At 35.9% G+C, this 27,711-nt stretch overlaps 1 protein-coding gene across 4 annotated transcripts in view; it reads left to right on the top strand.

The window, feature by feature from the left end:
* The first annotated feature begins 288 nt into the window (after positions 1–288).
* The window catches only part of OPA1 (OPA1 mitochondrial dynamin like GTPase), an 84,457-nt gene continuing 57,034 nt past the window's right edge, over positions 289–27,711 (top strand). Inside the window, exons 1-9 of one of the 4 annotated variants that reach the window (XM_028101053.2) lie at positions 289–578; positions 6,034–6,352; positions 7,000–7,096; positions 8,790–8,897; positions 9,394–9,447; positions 10,106–10,173; positions 18,543–18,653; positions 23,656–23,709; positions 27,288–27,392. In XM_028101053.2, the coding sequence (XP_027956854.1) occupies positions 547–578; positions 6,034–6,352; positions 7,000–7,096; positions 8,790–8,897; positions 9,394–9,447; positions 10,106–10,173; positions 18,543–18,653; positions 23,656–23,709; positions 27,288–27,392 (948 nt within the window). In that variant the 5' untranslated portion in view covers positions 289–546. The remainder of the gene's footprint in view (positions 579–6,033; positions 6,353–6,999; positions 7,097–8,789; positions 8,898–9,393; positions 9,448–10,105; positions 10,174–18,542; positions 18,654–23,655; positions 23,710–27,287; positions 27,393–27,711) is intronic. The other 3 variants (XM_028101054.2, XM_028101055.2, XM_028101056.2) reach the window with 3 other exon arrangements.

Raw genomic sequence — 27,711 nt, 5'->3', positions numbered from 1 at the left:
ATTATTCTATTACACTATTACTGTATTCATTTGATACCACGTAGGCTCCCCCATGCTCCACCAATACCTAAATTTTCTTAAATCGGTAGCTACCCAGGGAGCATTTATCAATCAACTTTCCTCACCCTACACCCTGCCAGTCCCTGCCCCACTCTCACCTCCTCCGCTCTCCAAATCTTTGACCCGGGAAGCTCAAATTTCGTAATTCCAACCCGGAAACAAAAGAGGGAGGGAAAGGGTGAGAGGAAGCGGAAAGTGTTTGTTTCCTCTGGAGGCTCTGAGCGTGGACACTACTCCTCCGCGGACCGTTTGCGCTGCCCTCCTAGGAAGGGTGCAGGGTGCTTGTTTTTCCGACGGACGGAGTACGGGTGCCGGGCGGGCTCTCGCGGAAGTCCATGCGCCATTGGGAGGGCCGCAGTGGGTGTTCTGTGCCCTTGTTGCCGAGGGCTTCTTCCTGGGTCATTCCTGGAGCAAGGCCGGACGGGGGCTGACACCCGGGCTCCCGCGTGGCCCTGTCGGCGCGTGTGTGACTTCCTCGCCGGCGGGATGTGGCGACTACGCCGGGCCGCCGTGGCCTGGTAAGTGTGGGCTCCGACCCGGCTCCGTTATTTCTGTGGCCTCCGAAAAACCGAGTTGTTTCATCACTACCTCCAGAATGTGCACATAACCGTCAGGCCAGGCGGAGGGTGGTTGGAGGATTCCGGGATGTTTTTGAGGACCGGTAGTAACAGGAGCCCTGACCGGGATTACCTGAGGTGCCGGCGGCAGTCCTGGCCCTTGTTCCTGTTCCTTTGCCATTCGAAGATTCTGGGCTCCTTTCAGTCTTGGCCTGTCTCTATTGTCCTTTTGTCCCTGCCCCTTTCACCTTTCTGCCCTTGCCGTTATCGCTGGCTCTGGTTGCTTCTTGTTTCTGCCCTCGACCTCCCCGGCCTCTGGCTCTATTCATGTGTCACCCTCTCCGCCTATCTCTTAATTCTTTTTCTTCTACCTCCATGCCAGGTGTACATTGCTCTTGCGGGTACGCGTTCTTCTCCCAGAGTGAAGAGGACTCTGCCTCTTGTCCTAATCCGCTGAGTAGACTTGCTTTGGAGTCAGTTCTGGGCAGTGACGCAAATGGTGTCGGAGATGGTGATTAGAGATGCCCTCTTAATAGCAGCTTTTCAGTGTTTAGGCAGGAAGGCTCGCTTTGGATGCAAAGTGGTGAAGATAGCACCAACTTTCTAATCACACTGTTATTGCTGCCCTGGCCTGGGGTTTAAGCCCAAGTAAAAAAATCTTAGAATCTTTTCATTTCTGTGGGTTACTATAAACATTTTAATAAGACTTAAATTTGACTTTATCTTTACACGTATTTGTGTTCTAATATCCTTAGATACTTTCCGGCTTAACTCATTGTTGCAGGCTGTTGATAAGAAGTAATATGCATCAAATAAGGTTAGAAAAACTTGGTTTTCCTGAGTTAGCCTCTAAACACCTGTCTTGAATTTTTTTCATAACGTTGTTTAAAGGGTGTAGGTAATTTCTAGTTTTTATAAGGAATGGAATCCGTTTTTATGAAGGTTGAATCTAAATTTAGAACTGGATGACATACAATAGTTATAGTCAATTAGAATAATTGAATAGTTATTTCCGATTTTATGGAATTTGAGGTTCTGAGTAAATCCACAGCCCTTGATACTGCAGTAAATTATTTACTACCTTTTTATTTCTACTCTTCACTGTTTCCTGGAGAAACATTTCTAATTTTATTTAAATAAAAAGGGAAAAGACTTTACAGAAAATAGCATACTTCATTGGAACAATTGAGATATGTAGGAAAACTTTAAAATTTGAGCTTAACAACAGACTGATTAATAACTGGTATTTGTTTATTCAGGTGGATGCTATTGCACTAAATTGTTTAAGTTACTATGGACTCCATAGAGTCATGGCTTAAAAGTGTTTATGTTGATAGCACAGTTTAGCTCCCCTGCAGAAGTAGAGATGTGGAAGGTCAGAAGCCTCAAGCTCTGGAATTTGTCTTTTGCTGTATTTCTTTTGCATGTTCGTTATGAAGGAGAACATTTAAATTCCCATTCTTAAACAGATGGGAACATAAACATTTTTTGATATAATATATCTAATTACATATGGTAATATAAGAAGATCAGTGACCAGCATTTATTTAGGTGCAATAAATGTTTGTGTAAATTTGTTGAAAAAAGAATTTGTATTAGGAGATGATACATAGGTTAAAAGAGATGATAGATGAGAGAGACTACATGATTTTGGGAGCCATGGGGGGGATTGTTTTGCATCACATTGATTTTTAGTTTGGCCAAATATAGAAATCTATATTCAAAATACTTATTTATTGAGCACTTACTCTATGGTCATTGCTAGGTTCTTTCACCTTTTGTTTTGTTTTGTTTTTGCTATTTTCCCAATAACATATGTTCATTCAGCAAATTTATTAAGCATCTACTACTTGTGAAGCACTGGGCCAGGCTTTAGAAATACAATGACAAGCAAAACAGGACTGCCCTGGCCTTATGAAGATTGCAGTTTACTGGTAGAGATAAATATTAATCCAATAATTACAATATTATGTAATACCAATTTTATGTGCACTGAAGAAAAAGTACACGGAGCTAAGAACTGTAGCAAGGGACTCGAATTAGAATATAGGTTCCAGGAGAGGAGGGAATGCTGAAGTGAAACCATTTGTGACCAGAGTTAACAGGAGTAACGGGAGCTAAGTAGGTAGAAGAGTTTGTCCAAGCACAGTTGGTATCAAGGCCCTGAGGTGGGAAGGAGTATGACACAAAGAGCTAGATGAAAACTGGTCTGGGTGAAGCTGGGAGGTGAGACGGAGAGAGGCAGGACCAGACCATGGAGGGCTTCATAGACCAGGAGTTTGGATTTTATTCTGAATGTGGGAGGAGACATTGAGGAGATTTATGCAGGTGAGTGAAAGTGATCAGATTTACATTTCAGAAGAGTGCTTTGCCTGTGCTGTGGAGAACACCGCAGTCGAGACTGTTATAGCAGCCCAGATAAGGAATGGTGGTAGTGGAGATGGGACAGATGGAAGATTCGAGATCTGTGTTGGAAGTAGAACTTGAGGATGAGGAAGGTATCAAGATTGAACCCCAAGTTTGTGGCTTGTGAAACTGGACAGGTGTTTGTGCCATTTCCTGAGATAGGAAGTACTGGGGGGGGGTCAGGGTTTGGGGGGAGGGAGGAAGGATATCATGGATTTGGACATTTGAGGTACTTTCTGATATTTAAGGGGTGATGTTCGGTAGGCATTTGGACACAAGGATCTGGAACTTAGCTATTTGTATTAGACATGCAAGTTTTGAGAAACATGAGTATGTATGTGGTAATTGAGGAAATGGGTATAGATAAGATTGCCTAGGAAGAGTGAATAGAATGAGAAGATAAGTGACTTTATATCTAAGTCCCATGAACTCCCAACATTTAAAAGGTAGTTGGGGAGGGGCACCTGGGTGGTTCAGTTGATTGAACATCTGATTCTTGATTTCCGCTGGGGTGGTGATCTCTGGGTCCTAGGATCAAGCCCATGTTGGGCTTCGCACTTACCGGGGAGTCTGCTTGGGATTCTCTCTCCGCCCCACCCCCCACCCCGCTCACAAGCTCTCTGTCTGTCTCTCTCTAAAATAAATAAAAAAGGGGGGGGGATAGTTGGGGGGGCCTCTGAAAAAGAGTGGCCAGTGAGTAGGAGTAAAGCTAGCGACTGTCCGTGTAAAGGGAGTTCCAGCAAGGAGGGGGTCAACACTGTCAGATACTGGTGAGAGAGAAAATGAGAATTGAAAAAAATAAATACCCATTGGAAGGCATCAGGACACTCAGTGAGGGCTGTTTCACTGAAGTGATACAAATGGAAATCAGGTTGGTTTGGCTTTTAATAGAATAGCTAGAGCAGGGAACCAGCGTCTGTTTTTTCTCTCTCCTTTAAATTGGGAGAGACTTGACTAGTGATTCCTGAAAAGGCAGGAAGAATTCCGAGGAAACAGAGGGATTTGCCTTTGAAGGGAAGAGGAGTACTTACTGTAATCTCAGAGCTCAGGGCTCAGGACCCAAGGGGACAGGGAGCTAGAGGAGGGTGGGTGTAGATGCAGTAGGAAGTAACAGCATGTCTCCTTCTGATGGCTTCCATTTTCTCCAGAAAATTGCAGGAAGTATAGGGAGAATGTGGGAGGGCAGAGGAGGGTGGAGAACATCTGAAATAGTCCTAGCAGAGAGTGGAAGAATGTATTGATGAACAAAGTAAGATTGTCAGGCATTCCTGTCCTGGGGACCAAGGTGAGATGTCCAGTGGATGCAGTTTTCTTCAGTAGTGCTTCATTCCCTTGGTACAGGCTTAACGTGATAATAAGGTTCATCTAGGGTTTGTATTTTGCCAGACAAGTGTAACAAAAAACCAGAGGGCAACTGCGTTTAGATTATTTGCAAAAGAGTCATTGAAACTATGAACTATTTATTATAAGGTGGCTAAGTAGGTAAATAGATAAGGTGGAGACAAATAGGTTAAGAAGATAGAAGGATCCATGACTTGGTTGTTCCAGTAGGATCAAAGATGGTTGTATCGAAGGGGATTATGGTCTGAGAAGAAGATACTTGAATCAGTGATTATTGGCAATAACTGATGTAGTTATTATCCCATTTTAACAGATTTTAAAAAACTGAGGCTTTGGTAAGTTCATAATTTGCCCTTGATTGCACACAGGTAAGCAGTGAAACTATAAATGGAACCAAAGTTTATCTGGCTCAAAACACTAAGTTGCTGCAAGGATAGAGCTGAAAGAAGTTTGAGCTAAATGTTATGGAACCATGGGCTATTCCCCCCAGTTGGTTTGGCTCTTGATTTTTTTTTTTATATCTGTAAGTGGTAAGTAATATTAGTCTTCCAGCAAAAACATCAGGACTACTATTTACTCTTTGCCCTTGTCTCCCGTGTCTAGTCTGTCATTCTGGTATCTACCATTCCCTTCCTTTTTCAGTGCTGCCACCTCAGCTCACTCTAGTGTGTTCTCTTATATCTGCACAACTGATATAAAATCACCTTATCACTCCCCAAATTACCAAAAGATGGGTGGTTTTAACAGTAGACATTTATTTCTCACAGTTCTTGGAGGTTGAGAGCTCCAAAATCAAGGTGCCAGCATATTTGGTGTATGGTGAGAACTCGCTTCCTGGTTCATAGACAGGCATCTTCCTTCTGTGTCGTCACGTGACAGAGAGGGAGAGATCGATCTGTACTCTTCATCTCCTTATCAGGGCACCAATCCCAACACAGGGCTCCACGTCCATGTCCACATACAAAGCAAGTTACCTCCCAAAGGCCTCACCTCCAAATACTTCATGTTGAGAATTAGGCTTCCATATATAAATTGGGGGAGGACACAAATATTCAGATTGTTGCACATTGCCTTTAGTATCTTCTTTTATTTCTCTTTAATCTTACTCTATTCAGAAATGTTCAGTCAGGTATCTTATATATAGTTAATGATTTTTCCTTAATTTCTATCCCTGGGCTATCTCAGGATTCTGAGACCTAGAGGAGAGGGCAAAGAATAGCTATTCTAAGCTGTTGGAATTTTTGTGCTTAAAAGCAGGTTTGCATTCATTTTGTTTCCAATTTTACTGACAGCGAATAGCGGTTAATAAAATAAGTAAATGAGAGGGCAGGCTCTGGAGTCCCACTGCCTGGGTTTGAATCCTATCTGTGTGGACTTGGGCAAGTTATTTGTATGTGTGTGCCACCTTTTCCTCATTGGTAGAATGGAGGTAATACTAGTATTTTCACCATAGGATTTTTAGCAGGATTAAAGGAGGTAGCACATGCTGCAACAGTGCCTGGCATGTAGTAAATGGTTAGTAAATGCGAGGTGTGGTCTGACATAATGTGGTTGGTCACATGCCCGCCTGTGTGTTTTCTCTTGGGTATATTGCTCTTTTTATATCATTTCCTTTGCATTGTTACCCAGTCTGATCTTTGTCCCATGCTCTTTTTTTTTTTTTTTTTAGCGAGGTCTGCCAATACTTAGTGAAACATAGCTCTGGAATCAAAGGAAGCTTACCACTACAAAAACTGCATCTGGTTTCAAGAAGTATTTATCATTCACATCATCCTACCTTAAAGCTTCAAAGACCCCAATTCAGGACATCATTTCATCAGTTCTCCTCTTTAACTAACCTTCCCTTATGTAAATTGAAACTTTCTCCAATTAAATATGGCTACCAGCCACGCAGGAATTTTTGGCCAGCGAGATTAGCTGCAAGACTCTTAAAACTTCGATATCTCATACTAGGATCTGCTGTTGGGGGTGGCTATACAGCCAAAAAGGTGAGTCTAACTTCCACTGCTTTTTCAATTATTTTAGCATGATTATTTGAAGGTTTTACAGCACAAACCATTTTTCTTTAGTGCAATAGAATAGAATTAGGTATTTAAAAATGTATTGTGTATCTCTACCATGTGCTAAATGGTTTTAATGGTGCTAATAGAAAAATGCTCTTTGAATCTTCGTTATACTTAAAGGAGATGAGAATGGCCTAGTGGAAGGGAGCACTGGGCTGGGGTGCGGTCTCCTAGGTTTCATTTTCAGCTTGCCACTTAGTAGCTCAGACAGGAAAGTAAGGTGGCATGCTAACACAACCACTTTTTGGCAGCTTTGGGAGTAGAGGCAACACCGCTGGTTTATCTTCTGTTCCACAGTATTGTTTAAAACCAGGTCATGAAACCTGTTTGAAATAAGACTGTTTTGAATTTTTACATTTTCCGTATTTTGTAAAGGAACATTTACATATTTTATATGCTTGCCAGCTGATTTGTTTTTAGAAGAGCCGAGGCTACTTTGTTTCTAAAATATTTGAACATAATACATCGTTCGTAGTAGATTAGCATGTTTTAATTAGATAAATTAAGGTAGTTTTTCTTTATTTTTGTATGACGTTCAGAGCATTTGATTGGCATACTTTCTTTTCTTTTAGACTTTTGATCAGTGGAAAGATATGATACCTGACCTTAGTGACTATAAATGGATTGTGCCTGACATTGTGTGGGAGATTGATGAGTATATCGATTTAGGTTTGTATCATCAACATTAAAACACATTTCTTGGTAGTGTCTTTGGGAAAGAGAAATAGTGATATTGAGATAGTTTCTTCACTCATGAGCTTACTGTGTAGCAGTTTTATTTGAGTGATAAAAGTAATAGAATCAAAGAAAAAATTGGTAGGAAAAATAATGCCCTCGCCCGTCACTCTCACATAGCCACCACTGTCTTTCCTTAAGGACATTTTCTTTTAATTGTAGCTAGTCTGTGTGTATGGCTAATATTTTAGAGCCAAAGTCTATGTACACTTTGGTTTCTTATCTTTTGCTAACTAATTTGTCAGCTAAGCAGCCTTCCTAGACATCACTTTCAGTGTTGTGTATTGTTACCCAGAGCAGATGCACCGTGACCCACCTAACTAGTTAATTTTGACTAGATCCCTTGGTTACCTCTACTTTTTGTGACCAGGTCCCTAAAAGCCTGCTAATGTCCGTAGTAATTTCTCCCCATAGTTAGCCACTGTTCCCCTTTCTGTATAACAGGTAGATGAGAAAAAAGTATATTTGATAGTTCTGATTGCCAAGATTAAGTTATGGTAATTTTATTTTCCTCAGTCTCTTTTTTTTAGACTTTGTCTAATTTCTTAGCCTAGGTGTATATGGGGGTGGAATTAATCTATGTACTTATTCACACGACATTTTCTTAAAGATAAAACCATGCTGCATTGACAGAGGAATCTGCAGGAATTTGAAGCACTCTTTCGGTATTTTTCTAATATTCGTGTGGAGAGCTTTGGACTTTATTTGCCAGTACCACAATGTGGGGCTGAGGGTCTGGATTCTGAAGCTAGCCTGAGGCCTGACTCCCCACTTCTCTGTTGTGTGCGCAGGTCCAGCTACTTAACCTCATTGCCTCAGTTCCTCACCTGTAAAGTGTGGTTGATGATAATTTTGTAGGGTTGCTATGAAGATTGAACAGGTGAATGCTTTTATAGCACTAGAACAATAGCTGACATATATTCTTATTTTGAGAATATTTATGTGTTTTGGTCTTCTGCAGAGAAAATTAAGAAAAGCCCATCCTAAATCAGAAGATACTGTAAAGTTGTAACAAACCTCGACAAAATTGTTGAGTGTTTGTAAACAAAAATTCTCTGACCATTTTATAAATAAAGCTAGCAAAAATAAAACCAAAGCTCGCCTTGGGCTCTTAGACAGTTATTTCCAAATAGTAACAAGTGTGAATTTTCTGAAGGTCTGTGAAAGGACAGAGAAAAGTAATGGAATTCTGTTTCTGAACTTGAACTGAGATTTCATTACTTTTTTTTGAGTTTGGACCAGGTGTTATAGGAGGCGTTTTCTCTTTTTCCTTTGATTCTTAGCCTCTTTGCTGTGACTTTCTCCTTAAAAGTATTTCTGATTCCAGTACAGTGTTAACATTGTTAATATAGCGCTTCTGTTTCAAGTCATTTAACTTACAGAGCAAAGCTGTCCATGTAAGCCAGACATTTGGTGAGTCTTTTTAAACAAATTTCATGGCTTGTGGAATATCCTTAGAATTACACATTGTTTCAGATACATGTAGCAGTTGTGGTTGTAGTAGGGAGAAAAATGGAAAAATATTTTAATTTAAATTTATATATATTTATATATGACATTATTTAAATTTTATCAATGTTTTAGTAGTGAAATTCTTATTTTGAGAAATTTTTTTCATCTTCTCCAGAGAAAATTAGAAAAGCACTTCCTAATTCAGAGGACCTTGCAAAATTGGCACCTGACTTTGATAAGATTGTCGAAAGCCTCAGCTTATTGAAGGACTTTTTCACCACAGGTAAGGAAGGATCTATTTGATCTCACTTAAAATGTCAGAAACCGCAGAGGAAAAATACTGAGATGTATTCATTTGTTGATTCTATCTTTTAAATGAAAACATTTAGTACAAATGAAAAACAGGTTTTTGAAAAAAAGACGCACAAAGTTTTGGTGCTCAGTGGTTTTAAATTTTGGTTAATGCAACAAAAGGAAAATTTGTAAGAGCTTAAACATGCTTGGCTTTAGTCAATGAGGGAAAAAAAAATCTCTTGTTCCTGACAAGTAGATGAGACTTCCTATGTGCTTGCTTTTCATAATTGGTTAGAACCAATTTGGTGATTTTAAAACAAACTTAATTATGATGTACCATAATGAGTAGAATTTACTGAGGTTAATCCTGGTGTATTTGCCCAATTCATGCCCTGTCATGATATAACTCCGATCTCAGACATATTTGTTTGCTCATTCCTGTCAAATTTTACATTTCTATTTCCCCTTTTGCTGGTTTTTCACAGGTCACAAATTGGTTAGTGAAGTCATAGGAGCTTCTGACCTACTTCTCTTGTTAGGTGTGTAAACAGACATTTTTGCTGACCTTAACATGCCTTTTAAATGCTTTTAATAAACTAGTTGCAAATAAAATGTCAGACCAAATTTACGCTGCTTATGCTGAATTTTAAAACTCCAGAACTATATTGGGCAAATTCTTTATCTTATAGGTGAAATAATAAAATAGTTATTTTGCAGTAAAACTAAAATTCCTAAATATGTATCTATAAGATTAAAACTATTAGAAAGTTTGCTTAACCAAAATATTTTCTTGAACTTGATATGATTGTTTCTGATAATTGAAATGAAAAGTAATTTTAGTTTGTCTCATCTGTCCTGTCACAGTTGACATTTTAAATTTATTTTGTTACTATCTGTGGTCTGTAATGGCAGTGGTAAAGGGCTGAACTGTAAGTACTTTCATGGAAAATAATCCTTATCAAAGATTGTCTTTTTTTTAATTGTGATTTTCGGTGAAATTTTAAACATGTCTTATAATATTTAAAAAGGTTTTTTTTTTTTGACATAGGTTATCAGTATGTTCCTTAAAATAAGAATAGCTTTTAATTTTCAAAAAAGTGATTTTTGCTTTAAAAATCTATTTGCCTTTAAAATAAGTTGGAATTTGGGCTATTGACAGCAATGGAGAATTTAAAGGACTGCATATTTATCTTTAAGGTTCACCTGGAGAAACAGCATTTAGAGCAACAGATCATGGATCTGAAGGTGACAAGCATTATAGAAAGGTAAGTATAAAGGAGAATTCTTCACATAGGTAGTCTTGAAAGAGATAAAATAGTTTTTACCCACCTAGAAGACTTGAAAACAGTAGCATCTGAGGAGCAACTATAAAAGCATCTAAGTAAAGGTGTTTTTAGTCTTGGTACAAAGTGGAGGTACTATGTGACAGTTCTGGAAATATTGGAGAAGCCCATTTCTTTCAAATATGCTCTATGAACTATTAGTTATACAAGGATTGTTTTCAACAAAGTGCTTTATTGTTAAATATGTATAGGAAAAGCTGAGTAAGTAAAATAAACAGGCTTTCCTTTTCCCTAGGACTTCTCAGACGTTAATATACTTGTGTGCATTGTGAATCCCAGGAGAAGTCAAAGTATACAGCGTTGTCCAGATTTATTTAGCAACAGAACCCTTTTTCCATGAAATATATCCTAGGGACTAATGTTTCATGGCATATATTTAGTGGAAATATTAAGAGAATAGGAAATGGGTTATTAGGGGATAGATTGATTCTGTTACATTAGTAGTCACAATTGTGTATGAAGTTATTTTGGTTATGTCAATTTCAATACTTGTGTTAAAATCCATATGAAAGTTTTGGTAGAATTGATGATGTAAAGTAACATATGCGTTGCTCTTTATTTATATTCATATGTTAACCTGATATTCTCTTAGTCTTCATTTTTTTCATCTTTTGGAATTGGTAAGATAACTGATTCCTTGGAATTTTTTCCAAAATAATATTTAGATAAATAGATACCTGAAAAAATAATGAACATTTTAAAATTAAATTTGGAGTATGTAACTTTTATACTGAAGGTTATTATGGTTTTTATAAATTGAAGGGAAATTTATGTTTATTTGGAAAGCAGAAAGAAAATAATTCTGATGCATAAGTTTCCATCTCTCTCCTTGTCCTTTAACTTTGAACTTTTTGCATGATATTCCAGGTTTAAATTCTAGTATTTCAAAGACTTTTCTCTTGCCTTTTAACTAGATCTTTTAGAGAAAACATTTTAAAATGTTTGTGCATATCTGTGTATGTGTACAAGTGTATTTGCCTTTTAACTTGATCTTGTTTGATACCTTTTCCATTGGCATTTTAACAAAAGGAACACCCTTGACTATTCATGCGACTGGGAAGAAAAATTTGAATAGCAATTAGCCTATTATGCAAAGCTTATTTTGAGCCAAGGCCTTGGCCTTTAATGCAGGTAGACTTAATGGGCAGAGAAGAGCTAATCTAGTGAGGGAGAAGGAACCTCTCTTATAGGATTAGTAGTGTGGTTTTCCAGTGAGGAGGCCTTGTTGCGTAGATCAGTTAGGGGAGGTCGGCATCTTTGCTATTCTCTGTTATGGCCAAGGATTGCTTTGGTGAATGAAAAAACTTGTTTCAGGGTCTAGCTCAGATAATCTCCTTAAAATCCTGCTAAGATGCTTAATGAATAATTGGTAAGTGATCAGGAGCTTTGCAGTACAGAAGAAGCAAGAGAATGGATCCCTGGGAATATCATTATAGTCTCAGATGTTTTTTATGCAGTAGACATAAAAGTAAATTTACTGCTTTATTTTATAATTTACTTTGCTTAAAGGTAAATGTCCTCATCTACTGTTTCCTTTTAACTTTTTCATAATTTATGGTGATTATCTTTCCCATTAAAAGCTCAACAATTAATATTACTGAGTCTAGAGTTGTAATTAAGGTGCTTTCATTACAGTTTAAATTAAATTGTAGGAAATGCTAGTATAAGAATTTACTATACAGGAAAAGTATTTCCAGCCTCAACTAGTGGTTTTAAATTTTGTTAATATGCAACATTATGTGTTTCAAGGCTTGACTCTTAACTATGATATTCTTGCCTATGAGAGCCCCAGATAGAAAATGGTATTCAGAGTTTGAAGCAGCCATGCCTTAGCTTAATGGTTGTCTGGGTTGTACCAAAATTTCTGGCCAGACTTAAACTAGAAATGTAAAAGTAAATGTGAATCCAATTTTTTTAATTTTTTTTTAAGATTTTATTTATTTATTTGACAGAGAGAGAGACAGCAAGAGCGGGAACACAAGCAGTGGGAGTGGGAGAGGGAGAAGCAGGCTTCCTGCTGAGCAGGGAGCCCAACATGGGCTCCATCCCAGGACCCTGGGATCATGACCTGAGCCGAAGGCAGACGCTTAACGACTAAGCCACCCAGGCACCCCCCAATTTTTTTTTTAAGTAGTAATAAAAACATTTCTACAGCTAGAACTAGAAAAGAGATTTGTCCTTTCTAATAGAAGAACACAGGGGCACCTAGGTGGCTCAGTCTATTGAGTGTCTTGACTCTAGGTTTCAGCTAGGGTTGTGGTCTCCCCATCAGGATGGGGCCCTGTGTTGGACTCCCCGGCTTCCCCTCTGCCCCTCCCCCTACTCATGTGCTTGCACTCTCTCTCTCTCTCTCTCCCTCCCTCCCTCTAAAATAAATAAGTAAATTAAAAAAACAGGAACACATCTGGAGAAATGCTAGCAGGTAGAGGAATAGTTAGGACCTTTCAAAATCAACTGAAGTGAAAATGACAGAGTTGAGAGAATACAGATGTCAGATTGTTTGACTTGAGTCAGACAAAATGAATAACACAATGAACTGATTACCTATGGCTCCCAGTCTGGGGTCACTAGACTTTTAGGTACTCTGGAAAGTTGTAATTGAGGTCTACCAAAAGTCTACAAAAAGGGAAAAGCATATATTTCTGCATGATGCTGCACAGGCTAACTAAACATCAAGTTCCTTTGACTTTGCCTGGATTTATCTCCATTCAGTTTATGGACAGTGGTCATTTACATCATGTTGACCAGAAGTTCTGATACATATTACCAAATTTAAAAAATGGAAAAATATCAAAACCACTTTTCAATAAATGCTGTTAATCAGAAATTTTAAAATTTATATCCACTGAAGAAAAATATTAGAGCCCTTGATGTCAACTGAGTAATATCCTTGAGACCTGGAGACCTTCAGAACCACCTGAAGGCAAATTGAGAACTGAAGTGATGAGCCTATTTTAGTGAATAATTTGCAAATCTGCAGATTTCTTTATATCAATCATAACATAGATAGGTGACAAGACCACTTAGTGAATCTCCTTTTTTAGATTCAGTAAGATTGTCTGTTGTAGTGAAAACTAACTTGCTAAATGAGACATGTTATTATCTGTACTTTCATTTTATCATGTTTCTCATTGGTCATAAACATTTCACAGAAGTAAGCAGTGTGGTCATTCTGAAGGTTACAAGCACATTTATAATTTATAGAAAATATTTGAAGGACCTTTTAAAAGTCTAAATCATGAAGAGTGGTATTACTGTTTTAAGTATAATTATTAGATGGTAATTAATGTTCTTCCTTTTCATATGTTACTCTAATTCTTATTTTTGTGGCTTTACTTCTCTTGTACCTCCCAGCTGAAATCTCTCTTCCCTTTTCTGCCAAATTTTTTCTCATCCTTAAAGCCTCGCTCTGTTGTCCTCTTCATGAAACCTTCCATAACTATTTTAGCTCCATTAACACTGAAAACAGTTGCCAGCTGAAACATTATTTACTTTGGCTTGCATTCTTTCTATCATAAAATCTCGGTCCTCAGAACACCTAGGATAATACTGAGCTTTTAGCAAAATGGAGTGGTTGATTTAACACAGTAAAAGAGATGCTAATTGAAGTAAATAAGTTTCATTAATGCCAACAGGTAGGCCACAAAATCTTATATAATGTGTCTTCACTCTGATCACATGTGAATTTCTCTTGGCCTTTGATATTCGGCATCTACTGAGGAGCATAAGAATGTGAAAGTAGTACCTGTGCTTGGTGACTAAAATGAAGCAGCATTGCTTAAGTAGGATTTATGTTTCTGGGATTCCTCAGGCAGCAAATAATGTAGTAACTGTGTAAAATGAAATTCCCACAACCAACATCATCAAGCAAGCACAGATCAGTAAACTTAAGTTTCCTGAGCAGCTAACTGGCAAACAAGGTTAGAATCTTAGCTAGGAAGCCAACCCACTTGTGCACCGAAGTGTAGTAGTTGGGAAGCAGAGGAATCAGCGGAAGAAAAGGAGGGAAGAACTGCATAAAGAAAAATGGAATGGCAAAACAGGCCATCCTATTTTATTCCTTCATAAGCACACTGTCCTTTTATGTCATTTAAGAAACATTAAATGTACATACTGTGTACATAATACTGTTTTTTGGTAACAATTTAGAACAAAGGGGATTTGGTAGGAATTGTAATACTGATAATAACTATCCGTAATAGACTGATTTACTCATCTCTTAAAATTATCAGTTGTAGAAATTGTCCAAGTAGTAAAATAGGAAATTATATTTCTGAGTAGAAGCAGATTAAATAATCCAAATGGAAAGATATATTTCCTTCTGATATCCATTAATAAATATTTTTCCATTGACCATAAATACCTTGAGCAGAGCTATGTATTACTGGGAGGGGGGAAAATAGTTATTTTTAGCTAATCAAATAGAATTATTCAAATTTTGAAAAGTAGTTTAATTCATACCAGTATTTTTTGAATGGAAGTGGAAAGTCTTCTCATTCATAAAGTTCTTTTCTGGACCCAGGTTACTTTTTTAAAAAGTAATAAAGCAGGAGTTGGCACACTTTTCGTTAAGGGGCTAGGTAGTGAATATTTTAGGTTTGTAGGTCCTGAGTTCTCTGTGGACTACTCAACCAGCCCATCTTCTTGGTAATTCAAATATGCCTTCTAATGTATTGTAGTATTACCATTTTCTTCTTTTAAATGTGGATTAAACCTCCTGGAGTCAGGGCCACTTTGTAAATATACCATTGTGCCGATAGGACTGCATCAGGTACAGACTTCATAGTCACACTGCCTGCATTCAGATCCTGTCCTTCCTGCTTTCTGAGCTATGGGATCTTGGTTGGACAAGCTCAAACTCTTGAGTTGCTGGTTTCCTCTTCTGTAAAAGGGGGAACCCCTGCTTTATAGGGCTGTTTTATGTATAGCCCTTTAGCACAAGATCTGCACATAATAAAACTAAACAAATATTGGCCATTAGGGTGATGATAATGACAATGATTATTATTACCTTACATTTTTAATTACTGTATGAGTTAATTGCCTATTAACATTATTTGATGAATTTCCTCCCCTTAATTTCTGTGGAGTCTGTTCTGGAGATTATGAAAAATGGGAAAATAGATTATAGGGCTGATGTATAGCTTATTTACAGAATACACATTTTTTTGGAAACCCAATTTGAATTTTATACTAGAAACGTCATGTGCCTTATTAGGTAAAAGTAGGTCATAATTTGATCATTGAAGGAGCAAACGTGCCAAGTCGTTCTTTAGGTGTCAGCTGTAACACATCTCAAGTGTCAGGTCTTATTCTAGGTGGTAGGTATACAAACAAACAGGATAAAGGCCTAGTTCTGCTATGATTTCTTAAAATGCTGTTATAAATACAGTATTTTAAATGTATTCATATATGAATGACTTATAATTTTAAGATTATTTAAAATCTTTCCTATTAAGGGAAAGACTTTAAGGTTTTTGCAGCATTTTTGGCTGATATTTTGATTTCTAGACTTATCGCTGATTTTCTTGATCTAATGTTAGAATTCTTTAAAAATCTGGCAATACTGTAGAAATAACGAGACTGAGAGTTGCAGGGTCAAATTGACAGTAACTAGGAGATGTTTAGAGAGTATATCGTTTGTAGTTGTTTACAGTAACTATTGTTATTTACAACAATTATGTTTATATATAATGTATACGATTTTAAGATAATTACGTGCTGTTTCTTGAGGGAAAAATGTCTGAGCTTGGGAAAATATTTATTGAACAAAATGTATTTTGTCCACTTAAGGAATGTGTCTTGCCCAGTAGTCACATTTCTTTCCCTTTCTTATTCCATGTGGCCTTATTAGCTCAGAAGCTGTATTTAGGGTGAGATTTGATATCCAGAATAGATAAAGGTAATCTCCTTTAGTCATGTAGCATAGTGTAAATAGTTTTTTCTGTATCTAATTCTTGTTTTCTTCCTACTTTTTCAGGAGGTAACAGTTAGTTTCAACTATCTTCACGTAACAGTGCTTCAGTTAACAACCTGGAAGGAAAGTGAGGTGTCCCTAGAAAGAGGGTGTTTACTTGTAATATAATAGATATTAAGTGTTTACCATACAATTTGTATATAGATACAAGCAATGGATTAGGGAGGGGTATTTAAGCTATAACTAAAAAAAAATCTTGTGCCTGATAGACTAGCACAGTTAAAAACTGTGGGATATTTGCTCACTGCTGACATTATGTAAGTTAGAATACTGGTAGTATGTGAATTAAAGCACAGGTACACTACTGTATAAGCCAACACAAAAGAAACCTTTAAAAGGGTATTGTTTTGAGACATCTAAACATTTGGATGATGAGAAGTGATTATAGTAAATGACTAATAAAAATAAGTTGGATTACTCTTCTTTCTGCTTTATGAAAAACAATCATACAAAAAATGAAAAAATGACAGTTAGGAATGATGAGGACAGTGAGAGTAGTTGGTTGGCATTGTCTTTCTTTGCTAGATTTATCCATGACCCTAAAAGTATTCATTTAAAAGATCTATCTTTAAAGATAACCGTGATGAATGAATTTGGAAACAGATGTTGACAGTTCAGTTATGTCACCTGCCATTTTGATGTTCTCTCACTTGTCACGCAGAAATTTCAACTAGTTTCATCCTTTGATTTCTAGTAAGTCAACCAGTTTTATTACTGTTGGCATAGCCTAATGTATTCAGTGTAAGAATCAGACAAAAATCTCCCAAATTATATGCCAATACTTTCCCTTAATTTAAAATGCTTTACTATAATACTAGCTTTCCTGTTTGTATTTCTTTCTTTTCTGGAAAACTTTCATTTATAGTAGAAGTCTTTGGGTTATATAAAGTTAAGTTATTAAGCCTCTGGATGGTTCTACTAATTAAAATTTGAATGTAATGTTAACCAGCATTTTAGGAAGCTTTCTAGTTGTATTATATAAAATATAATATTTTGGACTATTATTTTAAAAATCTCTGAAGCTATTTGAAACTGCCAATTTAGATTATTTTAATGAGTTTAGTTTTCCTAGCTCTTTTTATTTTTATAATGTGGTAAAAATTGAGCCCATTGTTCTCCCAGAGCACTGTTCTCGTGCAAATCAAATAGTGACCCCATTCATTGGAACTTTACCTTTTTTTGGGGTGTCTAATTGAAAAAATATTAGGCTTGTGACATTTTCAATCCTTAGTTGTCTTTTCTCCCACATCTTTTGGGGGTCTCTTATCTAATAGGCCAGCAATTAAAAATACTGTACAGAAAATGACATGTATTGAGTACCAATCCACATGTAAATACATTGTGATAAAAATTGCACCAGTTAACATTTCATGATTATTAAATGGAATGAATTTTAAACATAGGAACGGTGATTGTGTTGTACATAGGTAACTGGGTTTTGTTTCATTTTGAGTTTTCATAATAACTGTATTTCCAAATCTCAGTTATGTTCTTTTATAGTGCTTTTGCTATTACTTACGTTCTCAGAGACTGTTTCTACTGAATGTCAGAACAGCTCATAAAAAGTGAAAATTCAGTCAAATACTTTATGTTGTATGAAGTTAAAACAGCGCCTCAAACATTATTTTTTAATTTGAAGAAAGAGAATCCTAAATTGTAGTTAGATAAGCTTGTGTGCGTAGGCATGTAGAATATATGAATTAATATAAAACTGTGATTAACTTGATGCTTGGAAACTCAAATTAATGGTTTTGAGGGGCTGTAATCTTTAACTTAAGTCATTAGATATCAAGGAAAAAATACTTGAGTAATAATTTAATAATTAAATAAGCTATTATGTATACTCCTTTCAGTCTTGTGAGAATTATGGTTGAGAATTAAGGTTTTTTTCCCCTTTTGTATCAAGTCAGGAGCATATACTAGTTCATATTGGCAATTCAGAAATAAGGGTTGAAGTAGTAAGCTATTAACTACAATGCCACTTTCCTTGAGCATTCCAGTTAGTCTAGGTTTTACTGTATATTAATATTACATGTCTGGCCCATTTTATTCAGCAGACAGTCACATTGCTTTTCACTTTTGTAAACTCTGCTATTTTATATTTTGAGACATCTAATTTTACTGAGGGGAAAAATGGAAATGTGGTATAGAGCCCTATTATATAGTGGCTCTAAAGGTACAGAAATGCATTTCCATTTTTGTTATAAGCTATCCATTCTTCCCTGACTTACACCCGTTCCTTGCTTGTGCCCTTTGGTTTAACATTGTTCTCCTCCCCAATTTTCCTCTTCTCCTCATTGTAAACTCATGGCAGGGTCTGCTTGGTGAGCTCATTCTCTTACAACAGCAAATTCAAGAGCACGAAGAGGAAGCACGCAGAGCTGCTGGCCAATATAACACGAGCTATGCCCAACAGAAGCGCAAGGTGATGGATGATTTAAGGGGGCTACTGATGTATTCACACTAATCAGCCATTTCTACCAAGATCATATCACCTTAATCCATTCGTGGACTCCAGTGATGGGAAATTATTTTTGACAAAGTAGAAATATAAAAGATACATAATACAAATATCTAACTTTCCTGAAAATAAACCCAAAATATTAAACATAGGAATTTTCTCAAACTGAGATTCTCTGTGAGGGTCCATGGATTTGTATTTAGAGAAGAATTATGAATTCTGGTTTGCTTGGTCCAGTTATTGTATCAAGTCACCCTCAGTTTTTAGCTTGTCTATGGTTCTCCCAAGTTTTCATTCCTAAAGTGTAAAGTGTAAACTGTGGACAACCACTATTTAAATTATTTAAAGAATGAAATTTGCTTGTTTTAGTAAAATGGGTCAGCAGAAAACATGGTTATTTCTTATAGAAAAAAACTATTTTGGTATAAGTTTTGGGCAAAATTATTCGAATACACCCTGATAAACTCATTGATTAAGTTTTTCCACAATCATCAGTGAAGTCAGCACAAGTAAATTTTCACCTTGGACTACTGAAGGATTGAATATTGGAAATTTGATACGATTCAGGTTGCTGAAGAACAGATTCTAATAAAAGTTGGCATAAATTTGTACAAATGTTTGGTTTTAGTTTTAGGTATAATCAAGAAGTTCTTAAAAGGATGCTTTTGGCTGTTAGATGATCGCATGGTGTAGATCCCAAGGTTAATGTTCTGAAGAGACTTGAGTCAAAATGAAATGAATGTAATGACTTTAAAGTTACATTCTGAGATCTTGACATCAGCTTAATTAGGTTACATATATTAGATCAGGAAAGTTTTAAAAGTCATATACAAATTTTACTCAGGAAAGGAGATTCAGCCATTTAATTAGCTTCCTGTAGGTTCTGGTTTAAAGTCAACCAATAATGATTTGATGCAGTAATTTTGCTTACTAACTTTACCTCATTTGGTGATGGGTAACACTTGAGAGTACTCCTCACAGTTTCATTTATCTTTTCAGTGTCACTTCCTGGCTTTTCTCAATTCCATGGCTGTAGAATCAACTCCTGTATATTTAGCTTTCAGTGAATGAACAACATAGGTGGAAATCGAAAATAAGTTATTTTCCTTTTTGGTTAAGTTAAAGTAGATGTGTTAAACCAAGAAAGGGCTTATTTTAAATGGTGCTTTAGCATTCTCTGTATGTCGTTGAAGTGCCATTTAAATATTCTAACAAATTGGATGGTTAAGCTGAGCCATCTGTTCCTTAGGTTTGTTACAGAAAGAAGGGGAAAGAACTGGTATGTTCTGGTATGTTAGTTAGAAATATGAATAGCTCTAGTTACAAGTTCTTGTTTTTTCATTATGGTAAAATAATTTGAAATGAGTCCCACAGATCTGCCATTCTAAGATTCTAAGATATGGTTTAAGATCATCGATATACTTTTGAATCGGAGGATTTAAGGGATATTAGTAGTGAATAATGTTCATTTTCTGCATTGCCCAAGGTTAGTGTTCATTTGAGGCCTACTTTACTAGGCTGTTTACAGGTTTAGAGATCTCATTTCTCTTTCTGATGTCATCAGATTGTCCATGTAATCTTTTATTCCGCATTTTCCTCATTTGTAAAATAGCAACTGACAGGACTGCATCTCTATGTGGTGTGGTTTATTGAGGCATACTTAGTAGAGCACCGGATAGTCTGGCCCACTCTGGAGTTACCCAGTGCGAAAGTAAATGGAACTTCAAAAGCAATTCATGCTCTTCTGTAATGACATCATTCCCATGACTGTCCTTAAAGATCATTTCCTTACTGCATCTTCCCCCATTTCTCCCTGTAGTGGGTACACAGGTGACTTTTTCAGCCCTTCACTGTCTTCATGATCCGAATCCCAATTTGTGAGATTTGTGTCATTCCTCCAGGCATTTGAGGTTTTCTTGAGGTGCAGAACCACAGCTTTTTGTCACTTGTTAATCATTCTTCCTCCCTTACCTTCTTTTTTTTTTTAAGATTTTATTTATTTATTTGAGAGAGAGAGAATGAGAGATAGAAAGCACGAGAGGGAAGAGGGTCAGAGGGAGAAGCAGACTCCCTGCTGAGCAGGAAGCCCGATGGTGGGACTCGATCCCGGGACTCCAGGATCATGACCTGAGCCAAAGGCAGTCGCTTAACCAACTGAACCACTCAGGCGCCCCCTTTTTGTTTTTTTCTCCCTTACCTTCTTGAAAATATAAGTAGGCCTTCATTTTTTTATATCTTATTAGTAGCGGCTAATAAACTGTCCATATAGCTCATGCAAACAGTAGATTCAAACTGCCTTTGGTAGTTTTGCCTCCTATGAATACATACACATACATGGAAATGTTTACGAGTCCTTTACCTATGTGTTTTGGTATTTTGAAACGGCCACAATGGCTCAGTAGGAAGAAATACTTAAAATACAACACTCAGGCTTGGTTTTGTGAGGAGCTAGTAAAGGTTTTTCTTTTTCAGCTTTAGCTTGTTTCTGCGGAGGATTCCGCTCTTTCTCCATCAGATTCACAGCCGTGGAATTGTAGAAAAGCTGTGGTTTCAAGACCATTGATACCCATTTCTGTCAGGGTGAGTTTTAAATTAATTTCATAATGCAAACTGAATATATTGAACAATGGGACAAGAACTTAAGTCTTGTCGTAAGTAGCAGAACTTTACCAGTAAAGTGCATCAACATTAAATATACCCAGATTAGCTAGTTAAGATATTGAATAAGTGACAGGTGAAAAATCGTATGTGCTGTTCCCTTTAGAAAATACAGAAAAGTATCTTTTCATTATCTTTAATATTTACTTTGTAAACCTAAAGGTTTTCATCTTATTTCCTAGAATGTATTAGGTCTGATTCCTGACTCCACCACCACACTTGTCTTTTAATATAATGTTAATTTTGATGTTCCGTTAAACTGAGTAGACAGGAAGCATAGTGATAAAACTACGCATGAGTTATGCCTAACACTTGTGCCAGAAGGGCAAATGATAAATCCAAAGACTTCTAAAAATCCAAATTTATAAAAATCTTAACAGTCATAGTTGCTAAATACTAATATTAGCATAAAGATTGTGATAGTCTAATAACCTTGTATCATTTTAACTTTTTATAGACCCTTTTTATTTTACCAAATTACCAAGTTAACCTTCTATAGACCTTGGTTTACAGTAAGCATTCTAACTTTTTTGTGTAATTGTATTAGTTACTTAATTATTGTCCCAGATGTAGAGTACTAGTGGATTTTCTATTATAATTTAGGATGTATTGCAGAAGTCATTAAATATTCACATTCAAAGCTAAAACAGTTTATACTAATACTGCTTATACATTTCATACTAACTTAACTGCAGTCGGATGAGTATTTAATAGAACACAATTACCTTTTAAAATGAATTGGGAATTTAATCTACACAGCAAAATTTTTATGACCACATTATTACAGCATGATGGCAAGCTGTATGAAAACAATATGGAATTATTTCATCCGTCTTCAAGATTTTGTTCTTTGGGTTATTGGTGCCTTCTCAGCTTGCTTGTTTCCTCACATTTTAGGAGACTATTAATAATTCTTGTCCGTTTTACACAAACACGGTCAAATGAAAAAGCTTCTCTCTGTAAGTCTCTGCTTGCTGTACAAGAATGAGAAAACAGTAATACAAATTTTGTTTTATATTATCTTTTCTTCTAATTACTGACTCATATTTGGAGATTTTTAGTCATAGACTTTTAAGGAAAAAATAATTTGTTTGTAGCAAGTATTATCATTTTTATTTAAAAGAAGTTTGGGGAATATTTTAAGAAACTTTGGAAAGAGGAATTAAAACCTCAAAATAACTTTTTGTGTGGATAAGAGTTATTAATATCTACCTCAGTAAGTAAATCATTTAAAATTTTTTCATACACAGTTGCTACCATAATGTCTTGATTGCTTAAATAGCCATTGAATAAAAGTGAACACAGACTTACATGAAGTTTACCTTGAGTTTTGTCTCCTATGAAATAAATTCATGTTTATGAATTTTGATGACCAGAAATTAGACAATTATTTTGAAAGACTGAGTATGACAACTTCTGCACCTCACCAAGGAGTCAAAGCACAGTTATATGGGTTTGTCATAAATGATATCATTTTAATAAAATTGATCATTGTGTTTTATATTTTGAATTATACTGTGACTAGAGCCTGTTAATGTAATAAAGTTCTTTGTTGTTTTGGATATTTTATCTTAGAACTATTAGCTTTAGTAACAATTGGAAGTAGTTTCCACAATACCTGTAGGTTTTGTCCTACTTTTATGTTTAAATCAATTTTAGTTGCCTTACTCAACTTTATTGCTATTGCATTCACTCTATTATGGGTTAGCAGATCTTGCACTGGAACTGAATTTAAAAACAAGCAGCTGGCTCCACTTAAAGCTCTGAAAATACAAGTTGTTCTTTGCATTTATTAAATACTTCCCTACTTACAGAATAGAAATGGGTAATAGATGCTTAACATATACACTATGACTAGTGAAATTTTTTCAGTACTATAAATGATAACATGCATCTAAGTTCCCAAAACACATTTCTGTAGGTGTCAGTGCTCTTTTTCTCCAGGCATCCAAATGCCTGGGGTTGAGTATAAAACAACCTATGAAAACTGTAGTAACCATATGTGTTGATCTCTTATTTTTCTAATGAGCCATTCATCAGAAATGACGAGCATAGCATCTGGAAAAGGATTGCTTTTTCAGGCTTTTACGTATTAATACAGTTACAAAATTTTAATAAGCAATTTTAGTGTTGAATACAGATTTTTTTACTTTATTAAATCATCTGATTTAAAATTTGCTTTGATTAAATATGCATGTAAAGTCAGTAGTTTTTGTTTTTAAAAATAACTTCAAAAAATTTAACTTACTGTACATTTTATGTAAATCTATTTCTACTGAAATAAAATTAATTTATTTTAAATATTTAGGTGACAGACAAAGAGAAAATTGACCAGCTTCAAGAAGAACTTCTGCATACTCAGGTAATTCTGATGAGTAGAAAGAACCAGGGACTTTAAGGGGCACCTGGGTGCCTCAGTCATTTAAGCATCTGCCTTCAGCTCAGGTCTTGAGGGTTCTGGGATTGAACCCCACATTGGTCTCCCTGCTCAGTAGGGAGTCTGCTTCTCCTCCCTCTGCCTGCTTCTCTCCCTCCCTCTGCCTGTCGCTCCCCCTGCAGAGAGAGAGAGAGAGAGTGTGCAGGCTCTCTCTCTGTCAAATAAATAAAATCTTAAAAAAAAAAAAAAACCAGGGACTTTATCTTAAGTTTGATAATGTGGGAATTTTTTTAAGAGAGTGAAATTTGGAGTGGTTTGATGATATGACCTTATAAATAGATGTAAAAAAAGAATGCAAAAATAAATTGAGAAATAAGGAATAAAAAAGAAACTTGGTAAATGTGGTTTAACTCCTTTATTTGTAAAAACCTATTTTTGAGTGAATCTTATACTTCTAATTTTGAAGGAAAACTGCTATGGAAAAAAAGTGGGGAAAAGTGACTTGTTCTTACATAGACCTGTGCTTGCATTTTTACATTGATGGACTAATTAATTTAAGTCATATAAGAAGTTGATTTGAGTCTACTGTAGTTCTAATCAGCCCTCAGTATCTTTTCCCTTCACTTCTCTAAATCCCTAAACTAATCAGATAATGACTTTTCTAAATGTATTTCCGGCACAGTTTGAAAAGCTCCTCTCCTGTAGTTTGTTATAAAACTCATTATTTTAAAGTTCTGTGCAATCTGATGAGTAGGTAAATTCTAGTACAAAATTGCCATATCACACACTCCATCATTAGTTAATATATTTTTACGATTACTACTATATTATGATGTAATATAAATACAATAATAATATATAATCTAGTTATGTTAAATTTACATGGATAACAATGATGTGCAATAATTAAGAAATTTTTGTCTTAGGGTACCTGTGTGGCTCAGTTGGTTACAACTGCCTTCGGCTCAGGTCATGATCCTGGAGTCCCGGGATCAAGTTCCGCTTCGGGCTCCCTGCTCATCAGGGAGTCTCCTTCTCCCGGTGCCCACCCCTCCATGTGCTCGCTCTCTTGCTCAAATAAATAAATAATGAAATCTTAAAAAAAAAAAAAGTTTTTGTCTTTTAAGAAAACTTTTTTTAAGGGGGTCTCTTTTTAGGGAAAAAATACAAGAGACAACCTAGATGAAATTAAACAGTATATTTTGAGTCACAGGTTTTCTTAATATCTGTGCATTGATTTCACTGATATCTATGCATTGATCCTCATGCCTGACTATATCATAGAATCACTTGTGCTCTGGCCATCTCCATATATATATGTATATATATATATATATATATTTTTTTTTTAAAGATTTTTATTTATTTGACAGAGAGAGAGACAGCGAGAGAGGGAACACAAGCAGGGGGAGTGGGAGAGGGAGAAGCAGGCTTCCCGCCAAGCAGGGAGCCCGATGTGGGGCTCGATCCCAAGACCCTGAGATCATGACCTGAGCCGAAGGCAGTCGCTTAACCAACTGAGCCACCCAGGTGCCCCTCCATATATATTTTTAAAGGCTTCCCAGCCAAGCAGTTGTAATCTTCAGTTCAGCCAGAGGTTAGGAATCATTGGTCTCAAAGTGTGGTCTCTGGAGCAGTTGCATCGGTACCTTTCCAGGAACTTGTTAGGAATGCAAATTATTGACCCTTTCCGAAACCTCCTGAATCAGAAACGGTAGAAGTAAAACCCAGCAATCTTTCTTTTTAAAAGCCCTCAAATTATTCTGATGCATCCTTAAGTCTGAGAATTATTAGTTTAGATCTTTGGAGGACAGCTCAGTAACACATCTCTGCAGAATGGCTAAAGCTTGGCACCTATACCAAATGTTCCGTCCCCAGAAAATGTAGACCCCATAATTGATTCCGTATCTACAAAGAAATGAGCCATTGGAAATCCTACCACCCTTATATATTCATTGATAACAACTCTTTGACTTGTGAAATTTGTAGTGTCAGCCAGTGGGCATTGACACAAACACTGTATGAAAAATTCCTGATAAAATAAGCCCTGAGGTTCTCTGTATCAGTCATGTGCAAGAGAAATACAATGCAAGCCACGTGTGTAATTTAAAATTTTTACATTCCAAAATGTAGTCCAGTTCCATCCAGAACTGATTTTAATAATATATTTTATTTAGCCCAGTAAATTCCAAATTAGTATCATTTAAACGTGTAATTAGTATAAAAATAGTAATGAGTATTTTATTTATTCATATATTTACTGAATCATAAAAGTCTGGTATGTATTTTACACTTAACAGTACATCTCAGTTCAGACTAACTACATTTCACAGTGCTCAACAACTCCAGTGGCTAGTGGCTACCATATTACACAGCAAAGATCTATTATGTCAGAATTTTGTTGTATATATTATATATACAACATATAAATGAACAAGTATGTTAAAAAATGTTTATAGTAAAATCTAGCTTCTAGTTCTACCTTTCTCATATTACAGAGTTCTGCAGAATATGCTTTTTTAAAATTTGACTATAGTTGGACATTCTCTGAGGATAGACCCCTGATTTCCTGTTACTTACTTTGTTCTTGAAAGATTACAACAACCTAAAAATTTTCCTAAAAATGATTTTCCATTTTGAAAGGCATGATATTTGAAGTTGGACATAAACGTTCTGCTGGTTGTAGGAACAAGTAATTCTTAATAGTGTCTGAACATTATTCATGTTTAGAGAAGAAATGATAGTATACAAACTGAAATGACCAAGTAGAAAAGGATCACATTTATTTGAGAAGAAAAGTGTATAGCTAAGCATCTACTTTGGCAAAACAAGCTGTCTACATGTTATTAGTCTTATTTAAATCTGTGTTTATATCAGTATTTTAAAAATTAATGTGTAATCTCTGGCCTTGGTAACTTAACCAAAATTTGGAGTTTGAGCTCTTGATTCTGACCTATATTCAAAACCCTGTGACCTTGGATAGGCTATCAAGGGTCCCTAACCTCAGGTCCCTAATCTAGGTTACCTTTGCCTCATGTAAAGACTTAAGGAAGCTCTAATGCTTGTAAAACACTCAGTATTGGGCCTGTCACATAATATATGCTCAGGTACTATTAGCTGTTGTTATTTTATATCATTTTTATATACGACATAAAATAATATGGGGAATGGGAAGAATTTGAATTTTTGTCAATTGTTCCTATAGTAAAGACATCAATTTTTGATGTAATAGGAAATACTGTTTCAATAGAGTGTACTTAAGAACTTGCTTCTTTAAATTCTTATATTTTAGTATTTTTAAATAATTCGGTTTCTTCAATGTAAATAGCAAAGAATTTTCCAAATAAAATGCCAAATTATAATAGAAAAATAATTCTACTGTTTGAGATAATTTTCATAATTGATTTTATTCTCAACATTTTTGAAGAAGCTTTTTAAATGAAATAATTCATTTTAAATATTCAGGAGATATGACTTCAGGATTTTGGAAGATTTTAATTTAGACTTAATTAAATTATTAACTCATCTTTTTCTTATGTAGTTATGGTGTTATTTTGTTACAGTTAAAGTACCAGAGGATCTTGGAACGGTTAGAAAAAGAGAACAAAGAATTAAGAAAATTAGTACTGCAGAAAGATGACAAAGGCATCCATCACAGAAAACTTAAGGTATTTTCAGTTTACCTTAATTTTGCTAGTTCCAGAACTTTGCTACTTCACATTGTGCGTTCATCAATACCAGTTTTTAAAGCTGTAATGTGTTCTTTCCTTTTCTTTCTAACCTGATATCCTTGGGAGATAGGGAAGTCTTTTCCTATATTAAGACATCTCATAAATTATAGTCGCCAGGTATTTGTTTCATACAAGGCCCGTACAATTTTCATTCTTTTGACAGTCATTTCTTGTCAATCAGTTTAGTTTTCTAAAATACCACATTTGTCTTTAGGCTTATTTAATTTCTGCAGCTATAAGTCAGAATTGTGAGTTG

Source organism: Eumetopias jubatus, unplaced genomic scaffold (genome assembly GCF_037043125.1).
Source record: "Eumetopias jubatus isolate StellerSeaLion01/CBP00866 unplaced genomic scaffold, mEumJub1_p1.0 scaffold_1, whole genome shotgun sequence".
Taxonomy (NCBI): domain Eukaryota; kingdom Metazoa; phylum Chordata; class Mammalia; order Carnivora; family Otariidae; genus Eumetopias; species Eumetopias jubatus.
Note: the sequence above shows the minus strand (reverse complement) of the source record. Positions and strands in the feature narration are given on the sequence as shown.